Source organism: Urocitellus parryii, chromosome 6 (assembly GCF_045843805.1).
Source record: "Urocitellus parryii isolate mUroPar1 chromosome 6, mUroPar1.hap1, whole genome shotgun sequence".
Classification (NCBI taxonomy): domain Eukaryota; kingdom Metazoa; phylum Chordata; class Mammalia; order Rodentia; family Sciuridae; genus Urocitellus; species Urocitellus parryii.
Window position 1 is genome coordinate 94,651,593 of NC_135536.1, and position 12,013 is coordinate 94,663,605.

The 12,013-nt window shown below is 36.8% G+C and overlaps 1 protein-coding gene across 3 annotated transcripts in view; it reads left to right on the top strand.

The window, feature by feature from the left end:
* Slc12a1 (solute carrier family 12 member 1) overlaps nucleotides 1-12,013 on the top strand; it is an 82,531-nt gene that overhangs the window by 16,408 nt on the left and 54,110 nt on the right. Inside the window, exons 4-8 of one of the 3 annotated variants that reach the window (XM_026391180.2) lie at nucleotides 96-191; nucleotides 2,532-2,671; nucleotides 3,746-3,856; nucleotides 5,906-6,017; nucleotides 7,568-7,695. In XM_026391180.2, the coding sequence (XP_026246965.2) occupies nucleotides 96-191; nucleotides 2,532-2,671; nucleotides 3,746-3,856; nucleotides 5,906-6,017; nucleotides 7,568-7,695 (587 nt within the window). Of the gene's footprint in view, nucleotides 1-95; nucleotides 192-712; nucleotides 809-2,531; nucleotides 2,672-3,745; nucleotides 3,857-5,905; nucleotides 6,018-7,567; nucleotides 7,696-12,013 lie in introns of all 3 variants that reach the window. The other 2 variants (XM_026391181.2, XM_077799616.1) reach the window with 2 other exon arrangements.

Sequence of the window (12,013 nt, forward strand, 5' to 3'; positions counted from 1 at the left end):
TGGAAACTCAAATTAAAAGCTGTATAGTTTGCAGAAGTAAGGAAACCATAGGAGAAAAGTGAAATATAATATCTTCTATCTTTCATTGCTAACAGGTCTTGGAGTTCTCATAATTCTTCTTTCCACCATGGTAACTTCTATTACTGGGTTGTCAACTTCTGCAATAGCAACTAACGGGTTTGTTCGTGGAGGTAAAATCTCTAAGATATCTAATACCCTCATCACTTACTACGGGTATGCAAAAACTTTTTATATACTTGTTTTTGTTGAGAACAAGGAAATAGCTCTGTGTTCTTGAAGCCTGGCTAAGTGTCTGGAGGATCTGGATGCAGAGGGAAGCATCAGGTATGGTGAGTATAGTCCAGGTCTCCTCTGGTCAGCTCTGGTCTCCTTTCTCATAGACCTCTCTGGCACATTGCAGGTCAAGCTTCACAGATGCACAAATGCCTCTGGTAAACATTTTATTTTTCAGGCAAGTCTGCACACCTGTTGCTGGTGTTTCATAGAAACTGACTCCTCCACATGGCTTCGGTTTTAAAGTTTAGTACATTTCAGGTGCTTCCTAGACCTCCATGGAATGGGGATCTTTTAGAACATTTCAGGTTTTCATGGGGAGACGGATCCTTCTCTGACAGACAGACTGCTGCATCCTGAAGTCCTGGTGACTTATCTCAGTTCTGGAGCCAAACACCTTTCTTGGGGGATTTTGCAGGTCTTGGAGTCGTCATCATTGGCCTGAGTGTGGTAGTGACAACACTCACAGGTATTTCTATGTCTGCTATTTGCACAAATGGAGTAGTACGAGGAGGTAAGTCAATTAATTTACTTATGACTACGAGCTTAGGTTACAGAGCAATTTTTAAAGTGGTCTAATACTGGGAGCGAAATTTTCATGTTGCTAATTAGCCTCCAAAGTTTAAAAAAAAAAATTAAACAGCAATGCAACATGCTTCTCAATTAAAATTAGGGGATCTCCAGAAAAGACCTCTTTTACCTAGTTCCTAGGATAAAACATGGTTTTTTTATAGAGTGACTATCTGTTTAGTAAGAAAGTATGGAATACAACAAAATATGAGGTCTATTTTTATACAAGGAAGATTCCTGCCAGCCTTCTCTTAGGTCCCTTCAGGATAGGTCTTCTCTAGCACCCTAGCTGACACTAGTGATGATTCCCATTCAGTAAATCATCCTGTGCCCAGCCTTCAAGGTTCACCCCAAACAATATGCTCCTCATGGCCAACAGGCATGAAAAGATCATCAAGAAGAAAATAAAAACAAAAAGTTTGCAAGCTATCAGCAGCAGGTAGGCCTAGATAGAAAATGAAGTGGATGAAATTCATTATTGTTCTTCTAACTTCTTTTCTTCCTCATTGCCTTTCCTTTGGCTTTTGGGGGTCTACTTTTTTGGGGACCAGGTCTTCTTGATCAGGGCCTTTAAAACACCATCCCACCCACAAAATACTTCCTCTGCCAACTTCTGCCTGACTCTCATTTCGACCAAGCCTACCTATTTAACTGTCTAGCTAACTTGTTTAATGAAACAAGCTAAAGGAAATAATGTGGATTTGCTCTACCCAGAAAATACATTACATTTTTAGAGAAGTCTTTGGTCACTTAACCCAAAGCAGTTACTCTAGTGAAAGAAATTCCTTCTCAGTAGAAGGTGGTTTTCCTGTTTTTCAGTGCATTTGTTCAATGTTATGTCCAAGTCCACTGTGCCTACCTCCAAGACTAGTTCCATATAGAAAATTGTTGTGATGGTCTTTTAAATAATCAGGGCTCTCTCATATAGCTTTTTCTTTTTTTCTAATACATCACTAACTTGCTCTAGGTACGATTCAGGCTGTTGACCAGTCAGCTTAGTCTTTCCTGTACACAGGAGGACACAGACATGGCCAAGGAAGAGGCAATTGTTCCAAACCTTTCCTGCTTTGCCTCCCACTTGGTCCCCAATTATGGTATTTGGCAATAATCATGCCTTGTTGAGCTAAAAACATAAAAACCAAGTCTGATTTTTAGAAGGAACAATATGTAGCATTATATTGATACCTTGTTTTATACAGCAAGTGTATCCAAGAACATTTTATGGGATAGAAAAGGAAGTTGAAAGAATAAAGACCAACTTCTTCCACTTCATTTTCTTTCTAGGCCTGTTTGCTTCTGAAAATTTTGGACATAAAGTTTTATTTTACTGCAATCACATTATTAATCTGAATACTACAGTGATATTTTTTAAAGACAAAGCATTTTTTGATAAAAATTTCTTGCATAGAACATTTTTTTTGCATTTAAGTTTCAATAAATTGAATTCATTAAGTCAGGATACTTCTATTGTAGATTACATACAGAGTACAAGGAATGGCTAGGTTATTCATTATGATGACACAGGAGCCCTAAAATTATTAGAAAGCTGTCATGCTTTATTAGAATAATTAACATTTAAAATTTTTCAGACTTTCAAAATCATTTGATCATGTAAATTAAATTCTTGGCAATTACTCAATGTAAAACATGTTCCTTTCTTATTTCAGGTGGAGCCTACTACCTTATTTCCAGGAGCTTAGGGCCTGAGTTTGGTGGGTCAATAGGCTTGATCTTTGCTTTTGCCAATGCAGTGGCTGTTGCTATGTATGTGGTGGGATTTGCTGAAACTGTGGTAGATCTTCTTAAGGTAAGTAAAGTTTTTCTTTATACAGTCAAGCAAGATAATGTATTTCTTTTTCCAGGGTTTAGGGGGTTATGGGGATATTATTATGGCAAGATGAGAGGGGGAAAGTTGGATATAGGAAAAGGAGCCTCAGACATGACCTCAGAAGTTCTGGCTTTGAATTCCAGCTCTCGCTTTACCAACTGGGAGACTCTGGACCAATTCCACTGTTCATCTGAAGTGTGTTTTCCAGATCTATACAATGGGTTAATAATACTGTTCTATGTGTTTCATGGTAGAATGGTATAGATCAGATGAAATGACACATGAAACACTGAGCAAAATATGAAAAATCAGATAGTCATACTTCTATTACGCTTACAGATTTCCAAAGGAAAAGAAAGTTCAAACATTAGAATAACCCACTGCAGAAAACTAGGTATTTCCTCGTTTTAGATGCCCAAACTAGAATGGTGTAGGGATAAGCATGCTAATTGGCTTGTGTACAAACTAACTTATGATCTTTGTCTTATGGTAGCAATGATGCACACTGAATTCAATTAATAAAATGACCTGTATTTTAAAATTATATGAATCATGAGCATTTACATACTTTGTAAGGCATATTATCTTCAAGAAATGCATTATCAGGTTTGTGTTGTCTATTCTTAAATGGACTTTTAAGAATAATTTTCCAATATTCACATTGTTAAAAAAACTCATTGGTATTCCTCTAGAATTCCCCCTGATACCCTAAAATAACTAATCATTCTTCTGAAACAAAGCACAATATATGCATATATGCTTTTACTTAGTGCTACAGTAGGCTTTAAAAGCTGTGACTATACTGAATCTCTAAAATTTCTAACTCCTAACCTTGGCTATCCAAGGTCTATTATCACAGAAAAAAAAAGGTAGATTCTTTATCTTCTCAAATTTATGAGCACTTTATTTTTCTATTGTCCTAATGGCCCCAGGCATCAGTATACAAAAATCTCTTCTTACTGTTAAATGTTACAATAAGATATGCAAAAAGTTGTATCTATATCTATATGCAAAAAGTTTTATCTCTAATCACTATTGATTTTTTACCTTTAGGAAAGTGATTCAATGATGGTGGATCCAACCAATGACATCCGGATAATAGGCTCCATCACAGTAGTGATTCTCCTAGGAATTTCAGTAGCTGGAATGGAATGGGAAGCAAAGGTGAATTTCTCAAAATGGTGTTATCAACTGCTGGTCAGGTTCTGAACAAATTGCAGAAATCGAGATAACCCCATATTCAAAAAGAATGGCTATTTGCTATGGCAAAAGGAGCCACTTAGTAGTGCTAGGTGGAACCTCCAGCTCACAAAGCACCAAGTCTTGTCATGCCTCACAGCTTGTGTGTCACATTGTCGGCCTGTGCTTGGGCCTTTGTGTCATCCCAGTGACACAGCCACTAAAGTTGCTTCCATCTTCATGCCCAGACCCCTTATGACCCTAACCGCAGTGCATACTAGAAGCCCATGTTTCAACCACAAGCCCTGGTATTCCCTTTCAAGCTGCCCATGGGTGCTGAAACCCAAAAGAAGTGACGGTGCGTTGGGAAAAGGTAGCAGAGGCAGAACTATTATTTTCCTCTTGAACCCAGAATTTCACCAGCAAATTTTAATATGTTACAGGCTTTGGAACCAGAATACATCTGAATTTAACTGGCAGATTTTAAAGTAGAGAGTAAATTTCTGAATGACAGGGAGCATGTCTTTTGCCTCTTTTGTAACTCCACACAAGAATCTGTGCCACTGAAAATATTCTGCAAGCCTGGAGACACTGTAACTGGTTCTCAAGTGGTCACCAGAAATGGAAAGATCCTCAAAGCCTCCCACCCCTATAAGGGAGTAGGAAAACATTCCAACATGGCATCTACTTCTGGGTTATATACTCATAAGTTAAGCAATATTCACACATTAAACAGTGTCTGCCATGTGCTGGGCCTTCTGCGAGGTACTAGAAATTCAGTTGTGACCAAAACAAGCATAATCCCTGTAGCAGTTCAGCATCTGGTCTATGGATAGATGAGTAAGTAAATAGAAAAACAAATAGAAAATGATATAATATACTATCAAGGAGATAACAGGACACTGGGATATTAGAAAATAACAAGGGGGCTGGGAGTATAACACAGTGGTAGTGTGATTGCTTAGTCTGTACAAGCCCTGGGTTTAATCCCTAGGACCTGGAAGAAATAAAGAAAGCTAGCAAGCAAGCAACAAGCAAAAGGAGGAAGTAAAAGGACACTGGTTTTAGATTACTTTATGCCCCAAGGGAGACAAAGTAGTTCCAGAGCAGTAGAGGGTAGTATTTAAAACTTCACCTTTGTAGTTAGAATGCCTAGATTTGAATCTGATTTATATCTCTGTGACCTGAGTAAATCATTTAACTTCAGCAACTTAGTGAGGCTCTGTCTCAACAAAAACAAATAAAAGATGAGGGAAGGTTAGGGATGTAGCTCAATGGTAAAGCACCCTTGTGTTCAATCTCTAGTGTTCCACCTCAAAATTAAAATTTAAAGCTTCATCTGTTGTATTATAAGCCCTCAGTGAATGAGGTGCTTGTAGTTCAGATCAAGTAGCAGGAGAGGGCTCTTTGAGGAGGTCACAGAGACTTTATAGGATGCAGGAAATAGATACATGAAGACTAGGGTGAAGTGAGATCTTGCTAGAGTACATACACCAACAGTATATGGTGATGTCAAGCAGGTACACCATTTGAAAAGTTTCAGAAACTGAAGGAAGACCATTTGGCCAGTAGTAGACTGTTCACATGAGCACACATTGGCAGCCTGACATTAAGGGCATGATGGAAATTCCATGAACCCTTCCGTTCTCTGGTAGGCCTTCTGCAGTAGGTAGAGGAAGAATTCATAGGTACTCTGCCTGGAAAAGAACTCAAATCTGTACAAGTTAAGCCTTCTGGCTCCAGTTACATTCCTGGAAGTTACTGTGGTAGTTTCCCACTTCCTACTTGAAATGTTCTTGAAGTTTCACCTCCAAGTACCCAAGCACATACTCCAACTGAAAATGCAGCCGTTACATCTAAGTAGAAGAGGGTCTGTTAAGATGATAGTCCATAAGGATGCACTTATCACTGACAGTGGGGAGCAGAGCCTTATTGAATAAGCAGAGTCTTTCTCCAGTGGACAATAACTTCTACAATTATGTGAAAAGTTGTTAACTAAATCTAATTTGATCCCCTTTCATTTTGCCGTTCCAGGCTCAAGTGATTCTTCTGATTATTCTTCTCATTGCAATTGCAAACTTCTTCATTGGGACTGTCATTCCATCCAACAATGAGAAGAAATCCAGAGGCTTCTTCAATTACCAAGGTACAGATGACAGATTAGTTTCTCCTCAACCCATGTTGCTCCCCACATCACTGTCCCTATCCCCCAATCACAGCCAACAGAATTCCAGCATAGCCCAGGAAAGAGACCACATCCACATTCTAGAGTTGGATTTGGGAGAGACAGGGTTGAATTTTAAATCCACTGTTTATCAGCTGGACAGATCACCTGATGTGCTTGGGTCTCAGATTTTCCTGCTAAATGTATGGGTGATGATAATAATAACTTCCTGAGGGAATTTTGAAAAGTAAATGAGATAGTTGTTATGAAAGTGCCTTGTAAACCTTAAAATGCTGGACAAATTGTTGCTGTCAAGTAGTGGGAATAGAAATTACATGCAGGGAAAGAGAACACAGCTTGAACAATTTGTTCAACCAGTGCAGAGCACTAGAGTCAAACAAAGACATTTTTTTTTCCTTCCTGGTAGATTTTTTTGGCATCTTAACCTTGCTGTGGCATTACCTAGTTGCATCAGTGTCAGGTTTTTAAGCATGAAGAATTATAGGTTTACTTAGTGTAGCATCCTGTGATAACATCACCAAGCATGGAATTTGACCTCTGTCTCCTATTCTGTTCCACACACCCACTTGTTCCTACCTTTCCACCCTGGAATCCACTGCTGAGTTTGTTTTGTATTTCACTTTATTATTTGTTCAGTTGTCCATATTTGTTTTCTTTAAAAAAAAAAACACATTACCTCTATCTTCCTGAGTCTCTTTCTCTGTAAAGATTATCTTGTTTGCTTTAGACATGAACATTCTTTTCCTTTCTATTCTTTTCCCTTTTTCCCATTCATATGGTATTTTTTTTTTCTGATGTCTTAAATTTTCTTTCCTCTTTGCATCTGATTCTTTTGTTCATGATTTTCTTCCTCCTTTTCTTTTTCCTTTCTGTTTTTCTTCTAGATTGTTTCCTTTCACTTAAGTAATATGATGGCAACCTGTGAGACAGTCTTACTGTAGGGAAAAGGCACTACTCTCTCACATATGAGAATTTGGTATAAGGATCTAAGATCCAAACTCTGGGGGCAAGAGGCAAAGAGATTAGAAAATTAATAATAACATTTTCAAGTAGCCTCACCCACAGAATTCTCCTATCATTTAAATTAAAAGCATAAAAAAAGAATGTTGCTTGTTTCAGGTATGTATGCATATGAGTATGTAGTTGGTGGGGGGACATGGTATGTGTGAATGTATATGGTATACTTTGTGAATGTGCCAGTATGATGATAAAAGAGTTTTTCATCTTCTCTTTCAATCTCTTCAAGACTCAAAGAAGTCAGGCATCCTGGATCTCTGTTAACACAAAAAATTACTGATTTTTTAGAGCTATATCATAGAGCTCTGAAGTCTTATGATATACATTTTGACTGTTGGCAAATACTAACAAATCCATCAGGAGTACAACAGCATCTTTCAGTTCATCCCAGTTAGACTCTTGAGATATATTTGCATTTAGAGTTATAGAAGCCAAAGGTTTTCTACTCTGTGAAAAAAGTCTACATGATAATTTTCTTGTAATTTGTGTTGTAGCATCAATATTTGCAGAAAACTTTGGACCAAGCTTCACAAAAGGAGAAGGCTTCTTCTCTGTCTTTGCTATTTTTTTCCCAGCAGCTACTGGGATTCTTGCTGGTGCCAATATTTCGGGAGATTTGGAGGTATGCTGTTTTCTCTGCTTTGTAGTTCATGGTAGTGCAGTTGATGGACAGCCCAGGGATCTAAGAGATTGAATGTGACCCCATTTCCCTACAGATTCAAAACTATAAAATTTCTGCAAGTTTTCCTGGCTACTTAAAGTTCTCTCTTTTAATGCTCAATTTATATTCATATTCCAGATAGTTCTTCCAAAAGTCTTAATTAGTGATATCAGAACAATTGAGTATATTGACATGATATCAGTTTTCCAACAAAATGAATATAGTTCAGTGAGAAACTATCCAAACCACCCCTTCTCTTTTCAAGCCATAATTAATAAGAACATGGAACATTTAAGGGAAAGCAAAAGCATAACAAAAAAAAAAAAACAACAATATTGTTACTTTGCACTCCATTCATATTATCCTGCTAAATACTGAAAGAATTGTTATATTAAAATTTTAGTTTTAATGTTTTATTAAAGATAACAAACAGTGGCCAAAATAAGATAGAAGTTTTTTTTTTTGTTTTTTTTTTTTTTGTAAGTACATAAACACCTGAGCTCATAGGCCATTCCTTTAAAGAAAAGTCTGCTTTAAAAAGTAGCCCAGGAACTCAGATGAGCTCTCTTGTTTCACTATTACATTAGGATTTGCCCTCATTTGCAAGGTCCAAGATGACTAATCATTTCCAGGATCACATTCCAGGCCACAAGCAAGAGCATAAGGAAGTAGAAACAAGCAATTCCCAAACTTTGCGCAGATCCCTTCTACTGGTATTCCATTGGTTAGAATTTGGTCTCAAGACCTTCCACAGTTTCAAAGGAGTCTGGGAAATGTAGTCTTCAACTGGGTATAATGTGCCAGATAAAAATTGAAGGGGTTCTAGTATTAAAAGGAGGAAGATGAGGATGGATATTAGGGAGAAATAAGAAGTATGTCTAAAAAAAAAAAAAGAGAAGGAACAGGTTTTAACTCACACACAAACAATTCAGATTTTACCTCAATAAATTTATAATCAACTTCAGAAGATAAGAAATATTTTCAAGAATCATCAGGAGATATGTATAAGTGGGAAGCATATGCACTGTCCTAGTGGATCATGACATAAAAATACTGAACAATTGTTCAGTTAGTCAGGGATGATTTCAAGGAGGTAATTTTTGAACCTGAAATGAAAACCAAGACTAGCTGCTGACTATTGGTGAGGAAATACCAAGCAATTCCAGGCAGAGAAGACAAGGGTGGTCAAGCATGAGGAAACTGTGGGAACAGTGAGGAGTCTATTTCAATGGGAAAAATCCTGATAAGGCTGGAAAACCTTGGGAGGGACTTGAGGGAGAGGTGCTTCCCACAAAATGTGACTCCCTGCAAGTGGAGATTTTTGCCTTCAGTTTATTCACTGCTGTATTTTCAAAGTTAGCTTTGGTAAATATTTATTGAGTTTAATTAGTTAAGGCATTTAGATTTGTTATGTTAGGGACCACGGTGCTGTGATAAATTCTTAAGCAGAGATAATGACAGAAAAGATTATGATGAAGCTCAGAAAAGTCAAGAAAATTATTCAAAACGATTCAAGTAGTAAGTATTAACACCTAATGAAATTTAATTATGGATGTTCAACTTCTGGTTTCTCAGCACTGGAAGTCAAAGGTCACTCATTTAAATTTCTGCGAACTGTAAGCATACTTTCAAATTAAAGATTATTATGCTTTCCTTATACTTCTTAAAAACTAGTTTGTATTAGATGCTTGGTAGTCAGTTCAGCTTAGCTAGCACTAACTCAGTGCCTGAATTAAGACTAAGCAGGGGAAAAGGATCAAAGGGGTAAACTTTAATTTGAGTTGGTAAAAAGAAATTGAAAGAATGTTTTCAAAGTGATCCACAGCAAGAAAACATTATACATCATAACCAAATGCACACTTTAAAATTTTCTTCAAATGGTTCTTCATTTCTGATAGTTTCACATCAGTTCTATTCTATTGTTTTTTTTTTTTTTTTAACACTAGCGGAATTTTTTGAATTGAATTCATGGCACAGTAGTTGAGGAAAAAGAAACAAACATGGCCATTGAGGTTGAAATGGAAGGATACCAGTGTGGAGATGTCTAATAAGTAACTAGATGGATGAGCCTAGAACTCTGGAAAGGAGAGAGGGCAGGACTGGAACCACAACCTGGATGAACTCACCCAGGTTTGTGCAAGAGGGAGGAATATAGAGGTCCAAGGCAGCACTCAGGGAAACACAGACATTCAAATTATTAATGGGTGAAAGGAAATCCATTATGTAAAAAGAGAAAGAGCTTTCTAAGAGGTAAGGGAAGCCAAGAAACACTGGGGTCATAACAGTCAAAAGAAGGGAATCCTGGTTTATACCTAAAGGACTTAAAATCAGCATACTGTAGTGACACAGCCACATCAATGTTTATAGCAGCTCAATTCACAATAGCTAGATTATGGAACCAACTTAGGTGTCCTTCAATAGATGAATGAATAAAGAAAATATGATACACACACACACACACACACACACACACACACACACACACACAATGGAATATCACCCAGCTTTAAAGAAGAGTGAAATTATGGCATTTGCCAGTAAATGGTTGGAGTTGGAGAATATCATTCTAAGCAAAATAAGCCAATCCCACAAAACCAAAGGCCGAATGTTTTCTCTAATATGCAGATGCTAATTCACAATAAGTGGGGAACACTAGGGAAGAATAGCCTTACCTTAGATTAAGTAGAGAAAAGTGATGGGAGGGGAGGGGAAGGGATGTGGGGATAGGAAAGATAGTAGAATGAAACCGGTATTATTACTGTATGTATATATGTGACTACATGACCAATATGATTCTGCAACATGTACATTCAGAAAAGTGAGAAATTATATCCCATTTATGTATGATATATCAAAGTGCATAAATGCATTCTACTGTCATGTATAACTAATTAAAACAAATTTTAAAAATTTAAGAAAAAAAAGGGGGGATCCCTCAAGAAGAAGTAATGTGGCCAAAAGCCAGAGTAGTAAAGTATGTTATGTTCTGAAAGGTGACAATATGCTGGGAAATAACAAGGAATCATCAGTACTTACGGATATTATTCCTATCTGAGTGTGAAACTAAAAATAATAGATTCAGTTCAATTGAGTAAATATTTATTGTTCACACAAAATAGGGAGATGCAAAGTGCTTACATCTGCTCAAAGTCTCAGAACCCTTCTCAAGATGGCCCATCAAGAGTTGGCACAAGGGGACTGGCATTGTGGCTCAGTGATAGAGCACTTGCCTGGCATGCATGAAGCACTGGATTTGATACCCAGCACCACATAAAAAAACAAAAACAAAAACAAAAACAAAAAAACCTAAAGAAACAATAGTATTTTGTCCATCTACAACTAAAAATATGTATGTAAAAAATAAGAGTTGGCACAAGGGACACTACAGAGTTCACATCCTAAGCCTTTCATTTGCTAATAATACAATATAGATGGTCTGTAAATACATACCTGGGAGAAGATTTATGAAATACCCAAGTCTAATCAAGAGAGTTAAGATATGATTTCAGAAATGCAAAATCGGGATGTGGTTTTCATACTCAAAAAGCAGCAATATAATAGATTATTTATATTCAGTACTAGAAAAGAATATGATGTTAATGAAAAATTGTAGAAGAAAGTTAGATTTGGGGTTACTGCTAAAGGAAGGAAATTGATATTTTAGAGTGAAAACTTAAGAATTTTTCAAAGTTGCAAACCCTGTCTATAGGTATCCAGACAAGATAATTCCATTTTTTTCTGATCTTATAATATAGAATCATATATTAATATATTGTCATCACAATTTATGCCTTAACATATAAATCAAATTTGACCTTCATGTAACTTCTATTAAGTTATTTTAAAGCTTGTAATAGTCATAAATAAACACCAATTCTTTGTCTTTTAATTACAAAACTGCCTTCCATCTTCACCCTTCTTATCCATGTACATTTTCTTTCTTCCCACTTAAATTAATTCACGTTTCACTCAGATCCCAAGAAATCTCTAATCAAATAAGTAAATTTGGAGACTGGAGTTGTGGCTCAGTCGTAGAGCACTTGCCAAGCACATGTGAGGCACTGGGTTTGATTCTCAGCACTACATATAAGTAAATAAAATAAAGGTCCATAGACAACTAAAAAATGTTAAATAAATAAATAAATTTTGAAATATAACATAAACAAGGAAATTGAGGCCCATAAAATCCACAGATACCTTCTTATTTCTTTGAGCTTCTCCACTGCACACACCTGCCACACTGACTTTTGCAAACAGTAGTGTGTGCTGATATTCGTAG